Source organism: Eschrichtius robustus, chromosome 6 (assembly GCF_028021215.1).
Source record: "Eschrichtius robustus isolate mEscRob2 chromosome 6, mEscRob2.pri, whole genome shotgun sequence".
In the NCBI taxonomy this organism is placed as follows: domain Eukaryota; kingdom Metazoa; phylum Chordata; class Mammalia; order Artiodactyla; family Eschrichtiidae; genus Eschrichtius; species Eschrichtius robustus.
The window spans coordinates 18,747,271-18,768,915 of NC_090829.1; the positions used below are offsets into that span (position 1 = coordinate 18,747,271).

General features: G+C 35.4%; 1 protein-coding gene across 3 annotated transcripts in view; it reads left to right on the plus strand.

Annotated features, from left to right (window-relative positions):
* NCK1 (NCK adaptor protein 1) overlaps positions 1-21,645 on the plus strand; it is an 83,070-nt gene that overhangs the window by 50,620 nt on the left and 10,805 nt on the right. For 2 of the 3 annotated variants that reach the window (XM_068545966.1, XM_068545967.1), the window contains exon 2: positions 11,392-11,635. In XM_068545966.1, coding sequence (XP_068402067.1) covers positions 11,410-11,635 — 226 coding nt within the window. In that variant the 5' untranslated portion in view covers positions 11,392-11,409. Of the gene's footprint in view, positions 1-11,391; positions 11,636-13,777; positions 13,879-21,645 lie in introns of those variants that run through there. The other variant, XM_068545968.1, reaches the window with a different exon arrangement.

The following is a 21,645-nucleotide window of genomic DNA, read 5'->3' on the forward strand; positions in this document are numbered from 1 at the left end:
TTGGTCAAATTTCAAAGGAAATTTGTGTATTCAACAGGATATTTATGTATTGGTCTGTTTTCAAGCTGATTTCCCTCTCCAATCTACCTATTGTATACTTTTCAGGGTCCTTAGGTAGCTGATGCTTCGCATTTTTTTTCTGGAGATTTTAGTTGTAATCAGTTGGAGAGAAAGTTTGCGGCAGGCTTACACTCATCATTCCTGGAATTTAAAATACTTAGGCCAGGACTTCCCTGGTGGTGCAGTGGTTAAGAATCCACCTGCCAATGCAGGGGACACAGGGTCAAGACCTCGTCTAGGAAGATCCCACATGCCGTGGAGCAGCTAAGCCCGTGCACCACAACTACTGAGCCTGCGCTCTAGAGCCCACGAACCACAACTGCTGAGCCCACGTGCCACAACTACTGAAGCCTGCTTGCCTAGAGCCTGTGCTCCGCAACAAGAGAGGCCACTGCAATGAGGAGCCCACGCACTGCAACTAGGGAAAGCATGCATGCAGCAACGAAGACCCAACGCAGCCAAAAATAAATAAGTAAATAAATAAATTTATAAAAAATAAATAAGAACAAAAGGCGAATGGATAAACAAAAAAAAAATAAAATACTTAGGCCAATGAGTTTTAATATTTAAAACAGTATGGAAAAGTTCATTGATAAAGTTTTAGATTCCACGTTAGAAACTAGTATTTAAGAAACTCTACTGCTTGTCAAGTTTTGGTGTAGTACCAAAAAAGAATCCACAGTTATCTGAAAATACTCTTAAAATACTCTTCCCCTTTTCCAACCATACATTTGTGTGAGCCCAGGTTTTCTTTTCAGCCAAAACGATGTTGTAATACATTAAATGCAGAAACAGATATGCGAATCCACTTGTCTTCTATTAAGTCAGACATTAAAAAGATTTGCAAAAATGTAAAATAATTTTATTCTTTTCATTAATATTTTGTTTTAGAAAATACAATTTTCATAAAAATATGTTGAAATGTATTGGATTAAATGTGATTATATTTAATTGAATTAAAAATATCCTAACATTTTCTCACTTTTAACTCTTAATGTAAATATTGATAGACCCAACATAAACAAAAAAGCTCTTCAGTTTTTAAGTATGTAAAGGGGTTTTGAAACCAAATAGTTTGAGAATTGCTGATTTACTAGGTAATTGGTTTCCATGTATTTATAACTTGTGTATTCCTCTTCTGTTCCTTAAGAGTCAGCAGTAATCAAAAATACATGAACTCTGGGGGGAGTGAAAAGAACATGCATTTGACTCCCAGTTTCAACCACTTATTTTCCAAGGTTGAAAGGCCATTTAACTTCTTAGTATCTGTGTTATACTTGTAAAGTGAGGACAATACTTTAAATGATTGTTGTGAGGGAAATGCTAGGATATACCTGAATTACAGACATTTAGTAAACATTCCTTGGTATAGAGTTACATATTTTTAGCAACTCTCAGCCTTTGTGATGGTGTAAAAACCTCTCATCTTAAGCCAGTAGGTGTTCTCCAACTTAGTCTGTTGATCCCTTTCCAATAAGAAAGAGTGGTGTAATTTATGAAGATCCCTAGAACAGTAAATTTCATGTTGTCTGTCTTTAGTGACATGTTTAAATGATTGAGTTCTTTAATTCCAACTTGGTTCTGTTCTTGTGGTAACCAGATCAGAAAGGGCCAGAAGTATGATCAGCGACCGTGTGTAGGTCCAGATTGGGAATGAGATTGGAAGTGAATTTGAAAAACAAACTGAGATCAGGAAAAGAGCCCAGGAGAAAAAGGCAAGCAGGATGTGAGCACTATAAAGTGGGACTGATGTCAAGTCTGAGGTCCATGACGTTCATAGTATCAGAGGAGGGCAGGTAGTCAGTGAGGATCAAAATAGGTAGTTCAGATTTCATAAAGGAAATCCAACACTTGATGTCAGGGAGGAAATGGACACTGGTTGATGAGGCTCCTGGGTTCAGGTGCTAGGTACAAGGACAGAGAGACAAAAGGATAGGAATCCAATTCCTGGAAGGAGAGTGGGGCCAAGAGCATCCCAGTGCAAATATTATTAGTGTAGTTGGAAACATGGAGCTGATGCTTTTGTAGGAGAGTATGGAATATTAATTGACAAGCTTTACAGCCAGGCCTCTGGGCTGAATCAAAGTGCAATGGAGTCGCTTCATATGTAATTTCTGTGTTTTGAACTAAGCTTTTAGTCTCTACCCAAAAGAGAGCAAGAGAGAAATGGCTATTAAAATAGTGCAAATGTTACTACCCGTAATTCTACTCTGAGCATCTGTTCCAGGGTAAGCATGAGATGGGAAGCATTTACTTTGTTTTCTCAGTTGGCCTCAATTGCTGTCCCTCTTGTAGTGTTAACATGTTATTTTACTTTGTTACTTGTTTTTAAAGATGCATAGTTTTCCCTACGATCTGAACTCTAAGATAAGCTCTTTTATCTGGTACTTAACTGAAGAAATGGTCATCAAAGGAAAGCTGAATTATAAGTGGGGTTTTTTTTGTTTGTTTTTTGTTTTCATTTTAGATTCCAGTTGTTTAAATTCTGTGTAATTCTACTGTAAAGCAGATTTAGTTCTATGACAACTTACTACTCTTACATTTCTTTTTTTCTCTTGCATGCCCCATGTTTCCTCACCCATACTTTGTGTTCTGGATGCCAGTTCCTATTAGCTAGCTTTCAGTTGGTTTTCTCTTTTTACAGTATATTTTAAAAAATCAAGTAATACGTACCTATTGAAAAATATTCAAACCACACATATCTATGGAGTAGGGAATGAAAGTCTTACCAGTCTAACCACTCACTGAGGCTACCACTGTGCAATTTGATGTGTATCCTCCCTGAACTTTTTAATGCATATACAAGCATATGTAGTAGAATGTTTTCAAAATACAATCATAACAAGCATATTATTTTGAATTTTCATTTTTTGCTTAATATTTCTTGGACATTTTACCATACCAGTATTTATAATTTAGGCACTCTTGGTGTACGTTTCACTCCTGATTTTTCACATAAGCAGTGCTGCAGCAAACATTTTTACATAAATGGCTTTGGGTACTTGAATCATTTTTGCCCATAGTATGTAGATTGCTGGTTCAAAGAAATGTGCATTTACAATTTTGAGCTGTTCTTCAAAAATTTTCTTCTCAAAAAGTACGATAACCAAGTTAAAAAGATAATGATGAAATGGAAAAATTTATACCAAAGACAAAGGACATATACTCCTACTATACAAAGAGCTTCTAAAAACTGAAAGAAGCCACACCATAGGAAAATGGTCAAAAGATAGGAACAGGTAGTCCACACAGAAAAACAAATACAAATGTCCTTTAAATTTTGGGAAAGGTGCTCAATCTCACTGTAATAGAGAAACACAAATAAAAACTGCTCTGAAGTAGCATTTCTTATCTATCCAATTGGCAAAAATCCAAAAAATTGACAACATAGTTTCTTGGCAAGGCTGTGAGGAAATAATCACTCTAATATATTGTTGAGAATACAAAAAGATAAAGAGCCAATAGATAGGAAATTTGGCAATATTCACAAAATTATGTAAACCTTAAGCTTCATCTCAGAATTCTTCTATGACTCGAACCCAGAGACACAGAAAACAGGAAAACAAAGTGACATGTATATGAGACTGTTCATTGCAGCACTATTTAATACCAGAAGACAGGAAACAACCCATTGTCCGTCAGTAAAGTATAGTTGAGGAAACTGTCATATGTGTATAATGATGAAGTACTATGGTAACATAGGGCAGAAGTGTAGTACAGTATAACAAACAGGGTATTAATGTTGATAGTCAAGATACAGAACATTTCCATTACCACAAGGATCCCTCTTGCTGCCCTTTTATAACCACGCATTTCCTTCCACTCCCAACCCCAGGAAGCCATTAATCTGCTCACCATTTCTATAATTTTGTCATTTCAAGAATGTCAGATAAATGGAATTATATAGTGTGTAAGCTTTGGGGTTGTCTTCCCCCCCCCTCCCCCAATTCAGCATAATTCCCTGGAGATACATCCAGGTTATTGCATGTATCGATCATTTTTTCCTTTTTATTGCTAGGTAGTATTCCATGGTATGGATATACCACAGTTTGTTTAACCATTTGCCTGTTGAAGGACATCTGGGTGGTTTACATTTTTTGACTTCACAAAGTTGCTGTAAACATTCATGTAAAAGTTTTTGCATGAATATAAATCTTCATGTCTCTGGGATAAAAGCCCAGGAGTACAACTGCTCACTTGTATGGTGGTTGCATGTTTAGTTTTACAAGAAACTGCCAAACTGTTTTCCAGGGGTCTGTACCATTTAAAATTCTCATCAGCAAAGTACGAGTGATTCAGTTTCAACATATCCTTGTCAATATTTGTTATTGTTACTCTTCTATTTTAGCCATTCTGATAGGTGTGTAGTGATGTCTCAGTGTGGTTTTAATTTGCATTTTCTCAGTAGCTAATGATGATGAGCATCTTTTCATGTGCATGTTTGCCATCTATACATCTTCTTCAGTTTATGTCTCTTTATGTCTTTTGCTTGTTTTCTAATTGGAGTTATTTTTCTACTGTTGAGTTTTTCCTTTTATGGATCTTACTTTCAGTGTCAGGTTTAAGAACTCTTTGCCTAGCTCTGTAGTCTGAAGATTTTATTCCGTATATTTTTCTAAAAGTTTCAAGTTTTATATTTAAGATTGTCATCCAGTTTGAGTTAGTGTTTGTATAAGGTGTGAGGTTAGGTTAATGTATATTTTTTTGTTTGCCTATTTTGGTGTCCATTAGCTCTTGAAACATTTGTTGAGAAAGCTGTTTTTCCTCCATTGAATTACTTTTTGCACCTTTGTCAAAATTCAGTCTGGCATATTTGTGTGGCTCTATTTCTGGGTTTTCTGTTCTGTTCCATTGATATATGTGTCTATCCCTTTGCAAATACAGTAAGTCTTGGCTTACTGTAGCTACATAGTAAGTATTTCCCTACTTTATTCTAACTTTTAAAAATTGTTTTTCCTATTCTAGTTATTTTGCCTTTCCATAAAAATTATAGAATAATAATTCTATATATACAAAAGTTTTTGCTGGGATTTTAATAAGAATTACATCACCTGTATATCAGTTTGGAAAAAATTGACACCTTTACTGTGTTGAATCTTCCATTCCATAAACACTTTTATTTAGATCTTCTTAGATTTCTTTCATCTGCATTTGTAGTTTTCAACATATAGTCCTCTTGATGTTTTGTTAGATTAGCACTTCTTTCATTTTTTTCCTTTTATTATAAATGGTATTGCTTTTAATTTTGGTGTCCATGTGTTCATTTCTAGTATATAGAAATACAGTTGCTTTTTGCAGGTTGATCTTGTGTCACACAAATTTGGATAGATTTTATTTTCGTTTTCACTTCAGTGTAAATGAACTTTCCTTGAGACTGTTTGACCCATGGATTATTTAGAAGTATGTTCCAAATATTTGGAGGTTTTTCTGTTATCTTTCTATTATTGATTTCTAGTTTGATCCTGTTGTAGTCAGAGAATACACTTTATAATTTCAGTTATTTTAAATTTGTTGAGGTTTATTTTATGGCCCAGGATATGGTCTATCTTGGTATTTGTTCAGGGGCACTTGAAAAGCATGTATATTTTGCTGTTGTTCATTGGAATATTATATAAATGTTGGTTAGATCCTGTTGGTTGAATGTGTTACTGATTTCTTTTACATCTTTGCCGATTGTCTGGCTGATGGGTAATAAAAGTCCTGGCTCCTTAGTTGGTCTTTACTTACACCACCAGGCACAGATGTTGGGGTGCCCCGTTACAGCCTCTCAAGGGTAGAAAATCTAGGTTTCCTTCTTGGTCTTTGCTGGTATGGGTGGGGCCAGTTTTTCCTGCAGTGTTTGACTGGAGTAGAGTTTTTATCGTCTAAAAGTTTTCTGTATTGCTAAGCTGTCCCTTTTTTGATCCATTGTCTGGAGAGCACTGGGTTTTGTTGTTTTTGTTGTTTTTTTCTGTGCCTGTTGGTGTGTTTAGCTTGCCAATCTTCATCTTCAAGTCTAGAATATACCAGGCAAAAAGAAAACCTAGGGAATTCACCACTATGTTGTTACTTGGGTCCTGAGCTCCCTAGCTGATTTGACTTCTCTTTACCTTTCAGAGTTTTCTTTTGTTTGCTTCATACATAATATCCAGGGTTTTTAGTTCTACTTAGCTGGAGAAATAGAGAAAAGTACAACTACTCTGTCTTCCTGGAAGTCAAGGTCGTCTGTCTAATTTACTTTTGTATATAGTGTGAGGTAGGACACTGTTTTTTCCCAAATAGATAGTTAGTAGTCCTAGTATCAGTTATTGAATAACTCATTCTTCTCCAATGATTTGAAATGTCACCCCTGTTATATATGAAATTCTCATATATTTGCATATTTAAAGACACATAGTAGAAGTTAGCTGACTTGCCTAATTAACTGACTAAACCCCTTTATTTCCATTATGAAACATATAACCTGATACCCTTGACATATTTCTGCTCTCACCAATTGAGTTGAATCTACTTACCAAGAATTAGAGGTGTTGTATCTTTCAGGTGTGCTTCTTACTATAATCTTGTTATATTATATAAATTAACAAAAATAGTGCTGAAAGAAAATTGCTTTTGTGAAAATGAAGTTGATTGCTTTGGGAAGACTTATCAAAGAAGTCACTTAAAAAAATTACTTGCTTGTGAATTAGGCCTGGGTGAGACCACTGTAAATGTTTAGGGGGAAAATATATACAAAAATTCATTTTGTATTAAGTGGTTTGAAGTACTCCATCTCTTTCAAAAAGACCTAAATTAGAAGAACTCATAGCTAGTATATTAGAGAAAAGGGCTTCTAAAGCCGCCTGTATGTAGGTGTATCTGTTTCTGGACCTTAATCTATATTCTACTCGTCTATTTGATATTCTATACCAATATCATATTCTTTTAAATTGCCTTAATATTTTAGTGCATTTTGATATCTGATAGGGTATGTTTGCCTATAGTGGGAATTTCAGCTGAAAAGAACAAAACCCAACTAAAGCTGTCTTAACGTAATAAAGAAATACATTAGCTCAAGGAACTGGAAGTTTAGGGGGCAGTTTTTAGTACCTATTTTAGCAGCTCTGGCTCTATTTCCCAGAAGCTCTCCTTTCACTTGTCAGCTTCATTTCTCCAGCTGGTGACAAGGTGGCTGCAGGCCTCACATCTGTCCATGACAAAATACAGAGACAGTCTTTTACTACGTTTCTCAAGAGCCAGTCATCATTACCCTGAAGTTGCTAGCATAGTTTTCCTTGCATCCCATTGGCCTTAAGTGGGTTAATGTGGACAAAACTAGCAAGGGAGAGATTGTCATGATTGGCTTAGATGAGTTCTCAGTCCTGCATGTACATTAGAATCACTTGGATGGCTTTTAAAAATAGTAATGCCTAAGTGACAATCCACACTGATTAGAATCTCTGAAGTAGGGGCCCAAGCTCCTGTATTTTTTTAAAAGCTCTGTAGGTGATTCTAATATGGAGGGAAAGCTTTCATTAACCCAAATACACCTTTGAAGCTAGAGTCATTCCCCCAAGTTGCATGGCTAAAATAATAATAATGAGGTGGCAACTATGAGGATAATTGGGATATTGTTAGGAAAAGAGAAAATGAATGCTGGATATACAACCTACCAACTGTTATACCAACTCTTATTGTTTTTGTTTTTTTTAACCAACTCTTACCATTATACTCTTTTTTTTACCAAAATATTTGCCAGTTTTATGTTTTCTTTTCTAGATAAATTTAAAAATCAGTTTGTCAAGTTTCAGAATAAATTCCACTGGGACCTAGAATTAAATTTTATTAAATGTATAGATTAATATGGGGGTGGGGGGACAGGTTCCCACAGGAAGGAATCACAGTTGGTGCCCAAGTATCCCTGACAAAATCTCTCTGCTTTTCAGTGTCTCAAAAAGTCTATCACTTGTGATTTTTTACATCATGCACCAGTTATTACTTAGTCTTGGTTGTAACGTTTTGTTTTTTTTTTTCAATTTGGCCGCGCCTGGTCTTAGTTGTAGCACGCCAGTTTTTTGTTGCGGCATGCGTGATCTTTAGTTGTGGCATGTGAACTTTTAGTTGAGGCATGTGGAATCTAGTTCCCTGACCAGGGATGGAACCTGGGCCGCCTGCATTGGGAGCGCAGAGTCTTAGCCACTGGACCACCAGGGAAGTCCCGGTTGTAAGTTTTTATTTGCAAGTAATTTCAAACAGAAAAATTGCAAGAATACAAATTAATTTTTCTGGTTTCTCCCTGTTCGTCATTTCTTGAATATCACATCATCCTCTTTTTTTTAACATTATTAATTTTGGTGCTGTATATACTTGAGTCATTATTTTAGAAGACTGTGTGGTAGGTTTTGAGATGTTGCAATAACCCCCCAAAAGTATCTACCTTGTAGATGTAAAAGTATTTACCCTTGAATGCTAGGGCTTGTTGAATTCTAGATTAAAATGCATTTCCCTGAGTACATTGAAGAACTTGCTTCATCGTTGAGAAAACAGAATCAGTATTTTGGATATTCAGTATCCAAAATCAGAAGCTGATTTTATTTGCTTGCTAAACTGGGATAGCTATTTATGTAAAATAGTCTCTCTGAAGAAAGCAAAGAGGTATTCTAGGTTCAGGAGTGACTTAGGTTTGTAACATTTCCTTTCTTTGTTCTAAAAGAGTTTGCATAAATTGGAATTATTTATTCTTTGAATTTTAATAGAACTTGCCTGTGAAACCATCTGGCCCTGATGTTTTCATTATGGGAAGATTTCTTAATGACTAATTCAATTTTATTACTTTTGTCATTTTAATTTTTCTATAAATTTGTACATTTTATTTTTTCTCAGATTTATTGATCAAGTTTTTAATATTGCCATGTCTTTTGAATGTCTGTAGCATCTATAATTATGAGTCCCTTTTTATTCCTGGTAATTTGGTGTGCTTTTTTTCATTTAAAAAAAAATTTATTGAAGTATAGTTGATTTACAATGTGTTAATTTCTACTGTACAGCAAAGTGATTCAGTTATACCTATATATATGTTCTTTTTCATATTCTTTTCCATTATGGTTTATCACAGGATATTGAATATAGTTCCCTGTGCTATACAGTAGGACCTTGTTTATCCATGCTATATGTAATAGTTTGCATCTGCTAATCCCAAACTCCAGTCCATCCCTCCCACACCCCCTGCCCTTGGCAACCAAAAGTCTGTTCTCTATGTCTGTGAGTCTGTTTTGTAGATAAGTTTATTTGTGTCATATTTTAATAAGTGATACCATATTGTATTTGTCTTTCTCTTTCTGACTTACTTCACTTACTATGATAATCTCTAGGTCCATCCATGTTGCTGCAAATGGCATTATTTCATTCTTTTTTATGGCTGAGTAGTATTTCGTTGTATATATATACCACATCTTCTTTATCCATTCCTCTGTTGATGGGCATTTAGGTTGTTCCATGTCTTGGCTATTGTAAATAGTGCTGCAATGAACAGTGGGGTACATGTATCTTTTCAAATTATAGTTTTGTCTGGAGATATGCCCAGGAGTGGAATTGCAGGATCATATGGCAACTCTATTTTTAGTTTTTTGAGGGACCTCCATACTGGTTTTCATAGTGACTGCACCAGTTTACATCCCCACCAACAGTATAAGAGGGTTTCCTTTTCTCCACACCCTTTCCAGCATTTGTTATTTGTAGACTTTTTAATGATTGCCATTCTGACCAGTGTGAGGTGGTACCTCATTGTAGCTTTGATTTGCATATCTCTAATAGTTAGCAGTGTTGAGCATCTTTTTATGTGCCTGTTGGCCATCTATATGTCTTCTTTGGAGAAATGTCTATTTAGGTCTTCTGCCCATTTTTTGATTGGGTTGTTTGTGTTTTTGTTATTGAGTTGTATGAGCTGGTTGTATATTTTGGAAATTAAGCCTTTGTCGGTCACATCATTTGCAAATATTTTCTCCCAGTCCATAGTTTGTCTTTACGTTTTGTTTGTGGTTTCCTTTGCTGTACAAAAGCTTTTAAGTTTGCTTAGGTCCTATTTGTTTATATTTACTTTTATTTCTGTTGCCTTGGTACGATTTATGTCAGAGAATGTCTTGCGTATATTCTCTTCTAAGAGTTTTATGGTGTCATGTCTTATATTTAAGTCTTTAAGCCATTTTAAGTTTATTTTTGTGTATGGTGTGAGGGTGTGTTCTAACTTCATTGATTTACACATGGCTGTCCAGCTTTCCCAACACCACTTGCTGAAGAGACTGTCTCTTCTCCATTGTATTTTCTTGCCTCTTTTGTTGAAGATTAATTGAGCATAGGTGTGGGGGTTTATTTCTGGGCTCTCTTTTCCTTTTTTCATTGATTAGTCTTGCCAGACTGTCCATTTTTTTGTCATGACAAAGAACTACCTTTTGTTTTGTTGAGCCTTTCTTCTATATCTTTGTTTTCTGTTTCATTAAATTCTGCTTTTATTTGTATTATTACTTTTTATCTACTTGTTTTTATGTTCTTCTTTTCTAACTGAAGACAGATGATCAGTTCATTAATTTATTTTTAACTTTTCTTATTTTTCTGATGTAACTATTTACAACTACGAATCTCCTTTTTATATATTCCTTTTGCTGCATCCCACAAAGTTAGCTGTATAGTCTTTAATTTTACTTTTAAGTATTTTCCAAATTATATTATGATTTCTTCTTTGACTCATGAGTTTTTAGAAGTTTCTAAATATTAATATATAACGTTTTTGAAAAGCTGTCTTTTTATTATAATTGTCAGAGAATATGGTTGTAGGGTGCCAAGTACATGAAAAATGTACAGACTTTTTTATGGCCTAGCATTTGATCGATTTTTTATATGTTCTGTTTATATTCTTCTGTTTGGAAGTTATATTTGTATATGTTTATTACATCAAACTTAGCGGTTATGATGTCAGTTCTTCTTTAGCCTTACTATTTTTTTGTCTCCTTAATTTATTACTGAGGTAAACATGTTAAAAGTTGTCCTCTATGACAATGGATTTATCAATTTTTCCTTGTGGTTCTATTTTGGAGCTATATTAATAGGTACATATAAGTTTAGCTGTTATATATATTGAATGAAACCTTTTATCATGATGTAGTTAATTTCCTTATCACTAGTAATAGTTTTGCCTTAAAGTTATTAATATAGCTATACCAGTTTTGTATTGATTAGTATATGCCTGGTATTTTAATTTTTTTCATATTTTTATTTTCAATCATTCAGTGCTCTTTGGTTCTTAGGTGTGTTTTTTTGAAAAGCATGTAGACTACTACTAGTTAAACCTTATGTAAAATATTTTCTGTGTGGTTACAGTGCAGAAGCTGCTGAAAAATGGCAGAAGAAGTGGTGGTAGTAGCCAAATTTGATTATGTGGCCCAACAAGAACAAGAGCTGGACATCAAGAAGAATGAGAGATTGTGGCTTCTGGATGATTCTAAGTCCTGGTGGCGAGTTCGAAATTCCATGAATAAAACGGGTTTTGTGCCTTCTAACTACGTGGAAAGGAAAAACAGTGCTCGGAAAGCATCGATTGTAAAAAACCTAAAGGATACGTTAGGTAAGTTATTTTTGTATTAAAACAAGAATGACAATACTTTGTTTTAAATGAATGCTAGAGCTTGGTTCTTTGTCCTGAATTTTGGCAGCAGTGAGCAGAATCGACTAGAACGTCCCAGGGCTGGGATTTCAGCTAGGCAAGGTAAATTTGGCTCATAGCAGGGGTATTCAAGTCAGGTGTGTTCAGGGAGACCAGTGAAGGTCAGTTTCTGTAAATCTAGCTGGTGGATCTGGCCAGAGTTCAAGAGTCAAGCCAGAGTGATGCTGACCGTGGAACTTAACTCTGATCTTCTATCAGGGGCTCCTTGAACCATGAGTGCCTGTTGGAGTTTAGACAGATTCTACATCTAATTGAGATAGGGATAAAATGAGTGAGATGCAGAATATCCTCCTTGTCATCAAGGCAACTTATTTTACAGGATACATTGCTTCATTTTACATCTAATGGCTTATAGTTTGAACTGTGCTTTTAAAAACAAACCATCATTTTATTCTTATATTTGATAAAAGAGTTATAAATTGTGCATTACTGTATATTAGCATCTACAAAGCTTCTCTCTTATTTTGTTTCTCTTTTTTCCTCTTCTTTCTTCCCCTAACTGTAAAGTTAGTTTGTTTTTACTGGCCTTCCGTTAGGGCCAGAGACAGGGGAACCTACTTCACGTTGGGCTTGGCCAAGCTGTGATAGGAAGGAAATACGTGCAAATGAGGCCTACTCTGTCTCTCTCTCTCTCTCTCTTAATTCTCCTTGGCTGACAGGAAGGAATTGGGAGGGACAGAATTTCCCTCATATTCAGGCAAGCATGCTGTTACTTAATAGTTTTTGGTATATATGTAGGAGAAAAAGTAAAATTTCTCCTTGAAAAAAGATAGTTTGAGAGTAATGTGGCATGATTGATGAATATGGAATATTATTGACTAACTGCTTTATATTAGTTTTTATTTCTTATTCAGCATTATTGTTATTCTATTGTTATTCTATTCTAAAGGTCATTTAATAAATGGAGTTACTAATCTGAATTTTCACCATGATACTTAACTGCTTTAACTAGGTTTACTTTTTTTTGAGATTTTAAGGTTTTGCAAATAAGGCCATTATTATTAGTTTTTAATAGTAGTTTTTGAATAGAAGACAATTCACATATGAATGGAAGACAGTTGGAAAGAGATTGTCCTTGAATAGCTGAAGAGACCAAAGTTAGAACCAGGAATACTTGTGATTTTGTGAATACTGGACATTTATTTAAAGCATGTTGATTAGGTGTATTAGGGAAAATTAAGGTAACTTCTATCAAGAAGGTATGCCTCAAAAAAAAAAAAAGAAGGTATGCCTCATAGTGATGAAGGCACAGAAGGGACTAGGGCCACACCTAGATAAACTTTTATGTTCCTTTTTAAAAGGATAGTGGTATCCTGAGAAGTATAGCAGATGTGACAGTAATTAACAAAAGATAGTGAAAAAACTAATATAGAGCAAAGAGGAAAAACACCCCAGTTTTAGATGTGACTGCATATGAATTTTAAAAGCCTTATTAGATACAGTTTTTATTATTAATACTCCTGGGAAACATTCCATACTATTTTCTGATACTATTGAGACAGTTTTAGCAAGACTATATCTATTTAAGTTCTAGGCTATTGCTGTTAACTTTATTAGTATATTACAGTTATTGCTGTCTATTCCAGAGGACTAGTGATCTATAGTTAGCCTGTATAATGATGTAAGTCCAGCTTTTGCATCCGACAGCCTTCTTTCCTTTCTCAGAATTTCTGAATCCCTTTTTGGTAACTTAAATGTCCCATATAACTAATGGATTTTTTTCACAAATGATTGATTGTGCTGATGGAGACATTGTTTGAAGGTTAAGAAAGAAAAGGAGAAAACAAAGGAAAGAATGAATACATGAATATATTTTCAACTGTTGAAAAAAAAATACACGCTTTAAAGCTTCTTCCAAGATAAATATGAATAGTAAGGTCATATTTGTGGCCATCACGATATACTTGTTTTATAGGTTCTGTTAGAGTTCAGGGGAAAAATGTTTTGGGAAAAGAGAAGCCTCAGGAAACCTTTCTATTGCCTGGGTGTGGGCCAAGTCACATGGATTGGGTGTGGGGAGTTTCAGTGTTGCAGAACCAGGAAGTTCACCAAGAATTATCCTGAGCTGTGTTAACAAACTGACGAAGAGAACAGGGGATTTTTTTTCAGAATGGATTGGTTAAAGGTCTTTAAAGATTTTTTCAGTAAGTTAATCTGTTTATTAAATCTGTAGTTTTCTTGTAGTTTTTGAAATAGAGTTTTCACTTTGTGAATTTAAAGGAAAACTATGGAGAGAACATGGTGGGTTTATATAGGCTGGTGCTTTATATTGTTTATGAAACATAAGCTAAGTGGTGATACATCAAATATTAATAGCTTTGACTTGATAAGTAATTAAAAATTTTTTAATATCAATGTTTAACAAACAGGAAAAGGATATAAATTATTTGAGTTTGATGCAGTTAGTTCTTTGAACTTAGCATAGACATTTGAAGTGAATTAAATCAATTGTAAACATATTAAAAACAGGAGGAGAAAAAGGCTTTAAGTGAGCAAGTTCCTTCATCCTCAACATTTGAAGTAACATGATATTGTTCTGGTGCTTTTTACTTAGATTTCAGAGGACTGATGTAGAAGATAATGTTTAATAACAGCATCAGTAAAGAGAATGTTTTGACTTATAATGTTGGATTGCTATTGCTATAGCTATTGCTATTGCTATAGCTATTGCAATTGCTATAGCAATTGCTAGAAAATTGCTGTTTTGGTTAATGTGAGACTTGATATTTTGAAATGAATTGTGAGAGCAGCTGCATACAAAGAATATGAAAACATTGGCAGAAAATAGTGAATTCTTAGATTGTTTTTGAGTTCAGGTCATAAAGTAATTCTAATACTAACAACCTCATCTGTGTATCTGCTGATAGCCTTTTTATACTCTTTATGATAGTGAACTTGATTTGGTCTCTTTGAACAGTTGCTCGGTGGTTCTAGGAAAATGAACAGAGGGATTGTTGTAGAAGTCTCTTATGTGTAAGGAGTCTAAGGAAACAAAGAGTAACCTGTCAAAAGATTTCGGGGCAAAGGGCAAAATGGAAAGGGAGTATAAAAGCACTTTGTTGAAAAAAAAGTTGTAATTGTAATATTAAGACTCATTCATTTCTTTAATTAACTCTGGTGGCCAAGTAAATCCTTTTAGAATATATCTCTTTTGTTTACTTTTTGGGGAGTTGTTAAAATTTTAGATCCATTTTCGGGGGTTAGTTTTCCTTTTAAAGAGCTTACTTATTCATTCATTGGTTGATCAACATTTTTATTGAGAGCCTACCCACTGCAAGCCACACAAAAATTATAGAATGAAAAACTAACACTAACTGTCACAGAACTTACATTCTGGTGAGGAGGCAGGTGGTGGTTGTTATTTATTATTAATATTTCATATCTGAGTTTGATATCTAAGTGATGTTGACCATAAATCAACTAGAAGTGGTATAAAAAGAATATACTGTATCATTGATACAGTGATTTAATATATACCATCAATACAGTATAAAATTATCTTACTCTCTATAGAGTCTTAGAAAGTTGATAGTTATTCTTAAATACATGTGTAGACTGAGAGTCAGGATTTGAGGTTTATAACCAAAATATTCCTTTCCTCACTGCCTGCAGTAAGCCAAAATTTATATTTATTTAGCTTTGTAGCTGTTCACCCACCTTTTCCCTGAATAGACTTGAAAAGTAAGAGGAAACAATATATGTGCTCCTTGTGTGGTAGCCAGAATACCCTTGAGAACAAAAAGGGCACATTGTTTTAGATAAAGCAGAGAAAAATAAAAAGCAGTAATTTATCTTACTTCATATAAATCAAATGAACAGATAAAAATACAAAAAAATTAAATAAAAACCTGTACTGGAAAGAACATCATTTATATGTATTTAGAATTCCTTTGTTCTGCTCCCAGATATATCACTTATTGGCCATGTGGCCAAGGGTATATAACTTTCCTGATTTCCTCTTCCTTATTTGTAAAGGAGAGAGTTGGGCAAGTCCAGATGATCCTGGAAAGTCCCTTCTGACTCTGAAAGTCTTTAGTTCTGGTAAACAACTGATCAGTCTTACATGTGGTATAGAAATCAGGGTAAAGTCCATCAGGGAGAAACTGGTTTTGAAGAAGGAGGAACATAACAGAATTATAGTTCCCTAAAGAACTAGCAAGAATCAGTAATACTTTCTTAGGCCTCATTCTATTGAACACTTGTTTACTCTGTGATTTAGATGGAAGGGAAATGACATGCTTAAGGTAAAGACCTAATGATGGAAGTATAACTAGTACATTGAGTTCAGAAATTTATTTGAAAGCTAAAAACTGAGAAATAAACAAGATGAATAGAAACAGACATTAATGTAAAATTCTACATTAAGTTTTTAAAAGGAATTGGAAAAAGTTGCTGAGAATCTGTTCTGGCTGCAATTTACATGAGTGCAAGACTTAGTAGGAGCTGCTGTGATAATGTAGGTGCTAAAAAAAAATCTCAACGCACTGTGTGATGGCATTGATTCAAATCTACGAGGCACTCAGGTGAAGGGATGCAGTAGTTCCCTTGTGTGTGTGCTGGCCAAATAAAACATGACATCGTCTATTCACTTTGGATAAATATACTTTAACAGTGATATTGAGAAACTCAGATGCTTCCAAATACTAGCATGAAGTATATAAAAGGATTTGGAAACCAGGTTACATAAAGAATAGTTATGGGTACAAAGATTTGCCTTAGGGAGAGGACAACTATTGTGTGAAGATGGAATATTTACAGTGCTTAACCAGATTCTTAAAAACTTTTGAGGAGTTAATAGTACATTGTTTTGGTCAAGAAACAGTGCTATAGGAAGAAAGAAGCAAGACTAGTGGATTGTAGTGAGGGGAAGATTGAAAGCTATACTAATGCTTTTGTTTTTTTAAACTAAGCTAATGATAAAAGTGACTGCCTCAGAGTTACGCACATCCTCAGTGCATATACCTGAGTGTTTCCCTCCCAACTCTGAAAAAGTAAATGCCAGAAGCACTAGGAGGTAGGAAAGTAATAACCGCCATTGATTGAGTGCCTGCTAGGTGGTATGCACTGTGCTGAGTGCTTTACATATAAACTTTAAAAAATTCTTTACAAAAATTTTCTGAGATAGGTACTTACTGCACACCACCATTTCACAAACAAGGACACTGGAGTTTAAAGAAGATTAAATAACTTGACCAAGATCAGATTAACCAGTAAGTAATAGCACTAAAGTGTAAACTTAGGGTCTCTTTTGTTAAGAGTTTCCCTAGTGCACACATTATGACTATAGAGTAGGGAAAAGATTAGAGTCAGATAAGTAATGGATTGAAAAGATTTGATGCAAAAGGGACTGATTAAAATTAGGATTGTGGTGAACTAACTGTGAAGCTGGGAAAAATTTAGAAAAGATAATACATTGATCTGAGGGAGCCTGCTTGTTGTGGAATGATCTAATTGTTGCTGATGATAACATACTTGAGAAATTAAGAGATACTGATACTTTACATTTATATAATTTTGTAAAGTACTTTTGCATCTACTCGCTCATTGATAGCATGAGATTGGAAGGACTATTTTTAAGCAGTGGAAACAAAGGGCAATAAACAGGCCCTTCTGGAAGATTTGTAAGCAGGGGAAGATTATGATTGATTATGCATGCATTTGTCAGTCATTCACAAGATAAACAGGACTTTGTGTTGCACAGAAAACAAATATTCTAAGCTTATATTCTTTCTCTGAACTATTTCTGGCCTCTAAGATTAAAATAGGTTGTTTTGGTGTTTTCCCACTTAGGGCTTTAATTGTTGGGTCTGTCCAAAGATTCTTCACAGTTTTTTTGGACAAGGTTGATTAGTCTTAGACATTATATTTTTCAGAATCAAAAGAAAAATATTTTAGAACTAGCCTTTATTTTCAGGTTTAGAATTTTATATTTGCTTATATCAGTATTCAGTTTAATCAGTTTAATAAACACATTGATCATCTGCTGTATATACAGTTCTACATAGTATAGGAAATGCAAAAAGATCAGTGAGACATTAAAAATGCTCCTCTCTGGACGCTTATGCTCTAGTAGATGGGCTTAAAAGACAAACACAGGAAATGCTAGTATACAAGTGCCTCAGAAGTACAAGGTACTGGGGTACTTAAAAAAGGAGAGCTTACATATCATTGAGGGTGACGATGGGGAATGAAGGATGTTGAAAAACATGAAGCAGAAAGATAAAATAATAAAGTTGTTATTTGAAATGACACTTCTTGAATGGGTAGATTTTTGAAAGGCAGAAGTTTTAATAAGGTTTTGCTAAGAAACTAACAAACAAGGTAAACTAAGTCATGAAGGGAGAAACATCTAATTCAGGGGATTTAAGTGGCCCATTCTCATTAAAATTTAGGGTAGTTTTAGTGCAGGGCGTTATAGAAAGATGCTTTTGTTTAACATTTACTCTGTGTACTGTACTATTACTTTACATTATTTTATTCAGTTCTCACAACACTCATGCTAAGTGCTGTTTCCTCCATTTCTGAGCTCAGAAAAGTGAAGTAGCTTGCTCAAGTTTCCACAGTTAGTAAGAAGCATACCTGGGATTTGAACTCAAAGGCTGTTTCAAGGTCTACACTGTTTTCTATAGTCTATACCAGGGGTGCCCAACCCCTGGGCTGCAGACCGATACCGATCCGCAGCCTGTTAGGAACCTGGCAGCACAGCAGGAGATGAGTGGCGGGCCAGTGAGCGAAGCTTCATCTGCCGCTCCCCATTGCCTGAACCGTCATCATCCCATCCACGCCCGACCCCGTCCTTGGAAAAATAAAATTGTCTTCCTCGAAACTGGTCCCTGATGCCAAAAAGGTTGGGGGCCACTGGTCTATACCATAAGCCTGGAAAGGAAGGCTTGAGGACATTCTAGAGAGGGCTGTGGATTCCAGGCAGAGTATTTCTCTTAATCTGTTAGGAGAGCCACTGTTGGCTTTTGAGCAATAGGGTCATGTGATTGTAGCTGTAATATAAGATTAGACTGGATGATGTGGATGATGGGCTGAAGTGAGATAGATTGGATTAGTAAAAAAAAAAACTAGTTAGTGGGTAGTGAAGGCTGAAGCACAACAACATAAGCCTGAACTAGCACATGAATAGTGGAAATGGAAAGTGTTGGCAGAAAGGACATATGATGACTTTAAGGATTTGATGTGTGAATCTTCTAAGAAAATAATTTTTATGATGTAAAATTCATGAAGTTAACTGTTTTAAAGTGTACAGTTCAGTGGTATTTAGTACATTAACAATGTTGTGCAACCATCACATCTGTCTAATTCCAAACTATTTTCATCACCCAAAAGGAAACCCCATTCCCAGTAAACAGTTGCTCCCATTACCCCTTCCCTTTAGCTCCTGGCAACCACTAATCTGCTTTCTGTCTATATGGATTTACCTATTCCGGCTATGTCATATAAATGGAATCATACAATATGTAACCTTTTGTGTCTAGTTTCTTTCACTCAGCATACTGTTTTTGAGGTTCATTCATGTTGTAGCATGTATCACTACTTCATCCCTTTTATGGCTGAATAATATTGAATTATATGGATATACCACATTTTGTTTGTCCATTCATCTGTGGATGGACATTTGGGTCATTTCCATCTTTTGGTTATTGTGGATAGTGAAGCTATGAACACTTGTGTACAAGTATTTATTTGAATACCTGTTTTCAGTTCTTTTGGGTATATACCTAGGGGTGGAATTATGGTAGTTCTGTGTTCAACATTTTGAGGAACCATCAGCTGTTTCCCACAGCAGTAGCACCATTTTACATTTTGACCAGAGGGGTTCCAGTTTCTCCATATCCTCATCAACACTTATTTTCCTTTTTTTTTGGTTTGGTTTAATTTGGTTTTATTATAGCCATCCTAGTAGGATGTGAAGTGGTATCAGTATTTCATTGTCGGAGTTCCCTGGTGCCACAGTGGTTAAGAATCTGCCTGCCAACGCAGGGGACACGGGTTCGAGCTCTGGTCCGGGAAAATCCCACATGCCATGGAGCAACTAAGCCCGTGCGCCACAGCTACTGAGCCTGTGCTCTAGAGCCCGTGAGCCACAACTACTGAGCCTGTGTGGCAGAACTACTGAAGCCTGTGCGTCTAGAGCCCGTGCTCCACAGCATGAGAAGCCTACGCACCGCAATGAAGAGTAGCCCCTGCTTGCCGCAACTAGAGAAAGCCCCTCACGCAGCAACGAAGACCCAGCGCAACCAAAAATAAATTTGATTCTTTAAAAAAAAAAAAAAATTCATGTGGTTTTGACTTGCATTTCCCTAATGACTCATGATGTTGAGCATCTTTTCGTGTGCTTTTGGGTATTTGTACAATCTCCTTGGAGAATTATTTATTCAAGTCCTTTGTCCATTTTTGAGATAGGTTGTTTTTCATTTTGTTCGTGGGTTCTAAGAGTTCTTTATATATGTTCTGGATAGAGACCCTTATCAGCATTATGATTTGCAAATATTCTTCTCTAATTCTGTAGGTTGTCTTTTCACTTTCTTGGTAGTGTCCTTTGCACAAGTGTTTTTTATTTTAATGAAGTACAGTTTATCTTTTTTTTTTTTTTTTTGGTGTCAAATCTAAGAATCTGTTGCTAAATCCAAGGTCATGAGACTTCTCCCTATGTTATCTTCTGAGTGTTTTAAAGTTTTAACTCTCCATTTTGAGTTAATATTTGTATGTGATGTGAAGTAGGAATCCAACTTCGTTCTTTTGCCTGTGGATATGCAGTTGTCCCAGCATCATTTGTTGAAGAGACCATTCTTTCCTCCATTAAATGGTCTTGGCACCCTTCTCAAGGTCAAAGTCAAAAAATATGGAGCAACTGGAATAGAATTGAGAGTTATTTCAGAACTCTCAATTCTTTTCCATTGGTCTATTCATCATTCCTTTTATGCCAGTACTACACTGTTTTGAGTACTGTGGCTTTATAGTAAGTTTTGAAGTTGGGAAGTGTGAGTCCGTCAACTTTGTTTTCCATTTTCAAGTTTGTTTTGGCTATTTGGGATAACTTGCGATTCCATATGAATTTTAGGATCAGCTTTTTCCATTTCTGCAAAAAAAAGGATGTTGGTACTTTGATAAGGATTACATTGAATCTGTGGATCACTTTGGATAGTTTAGTCATCCCTTGGTATCTGCAGGGGTTTGGTTCCAGTACCCCCTGCAGATAACCAAAACTCAAGGATGCTCAAGTTTTTTGTATAAAATGGCATAGTATTTGCATTAACCTACACACATCCTCCTATATACTTTAAATCATCTCTCGCTTACTTATAATACCTAATACAATGTAAATTCTGTGTAAATAGTTTCTGGTGCATGGCACGTTTACGTTTTCCTTTTTGGAACTTTCTGGAGTTTTTTTTCCCAAATATTTTTGATCTGAGGTTGTTTGAATCCACAGATACGAACCCATGGATACTGAGGGCCACCTGTATTGCCATCTAAAAATACTAAGTTTTCAAATGCATAAACACAGAATGTCTTTCCATTTATTTAGGTCTTCTTTAATTTCTTTCAGCAATATTTTGTAGTGTTTAGTGTACAAGTCTTGGACCTCTTGGATTAAATTTATTTCTGTATATTTTATTCTTAATGCTATTAAAACTTGAATTTTAAAAATTTCCTGGGATTTCCCTGGGGGCACAGTGGCTAAGAATCTGCCTGCCAATGCAGGGGACATGGGTTCGAGCCCTGGTCCGGGAAGATCCCACATGCTGCAGAGCAGCTGAGCCTGTGTGTCATCGCTACTGAGCGTACGCTCTAGAGCCCGTGAGCCACAACTCCTGAGCCTGCATGCCACGACTGCTGAAGCGTGTGTGCCTAGAGCCTGTGCTCCGCAACAAAGAGAAGCCACCGCAATGAGAAGCCCG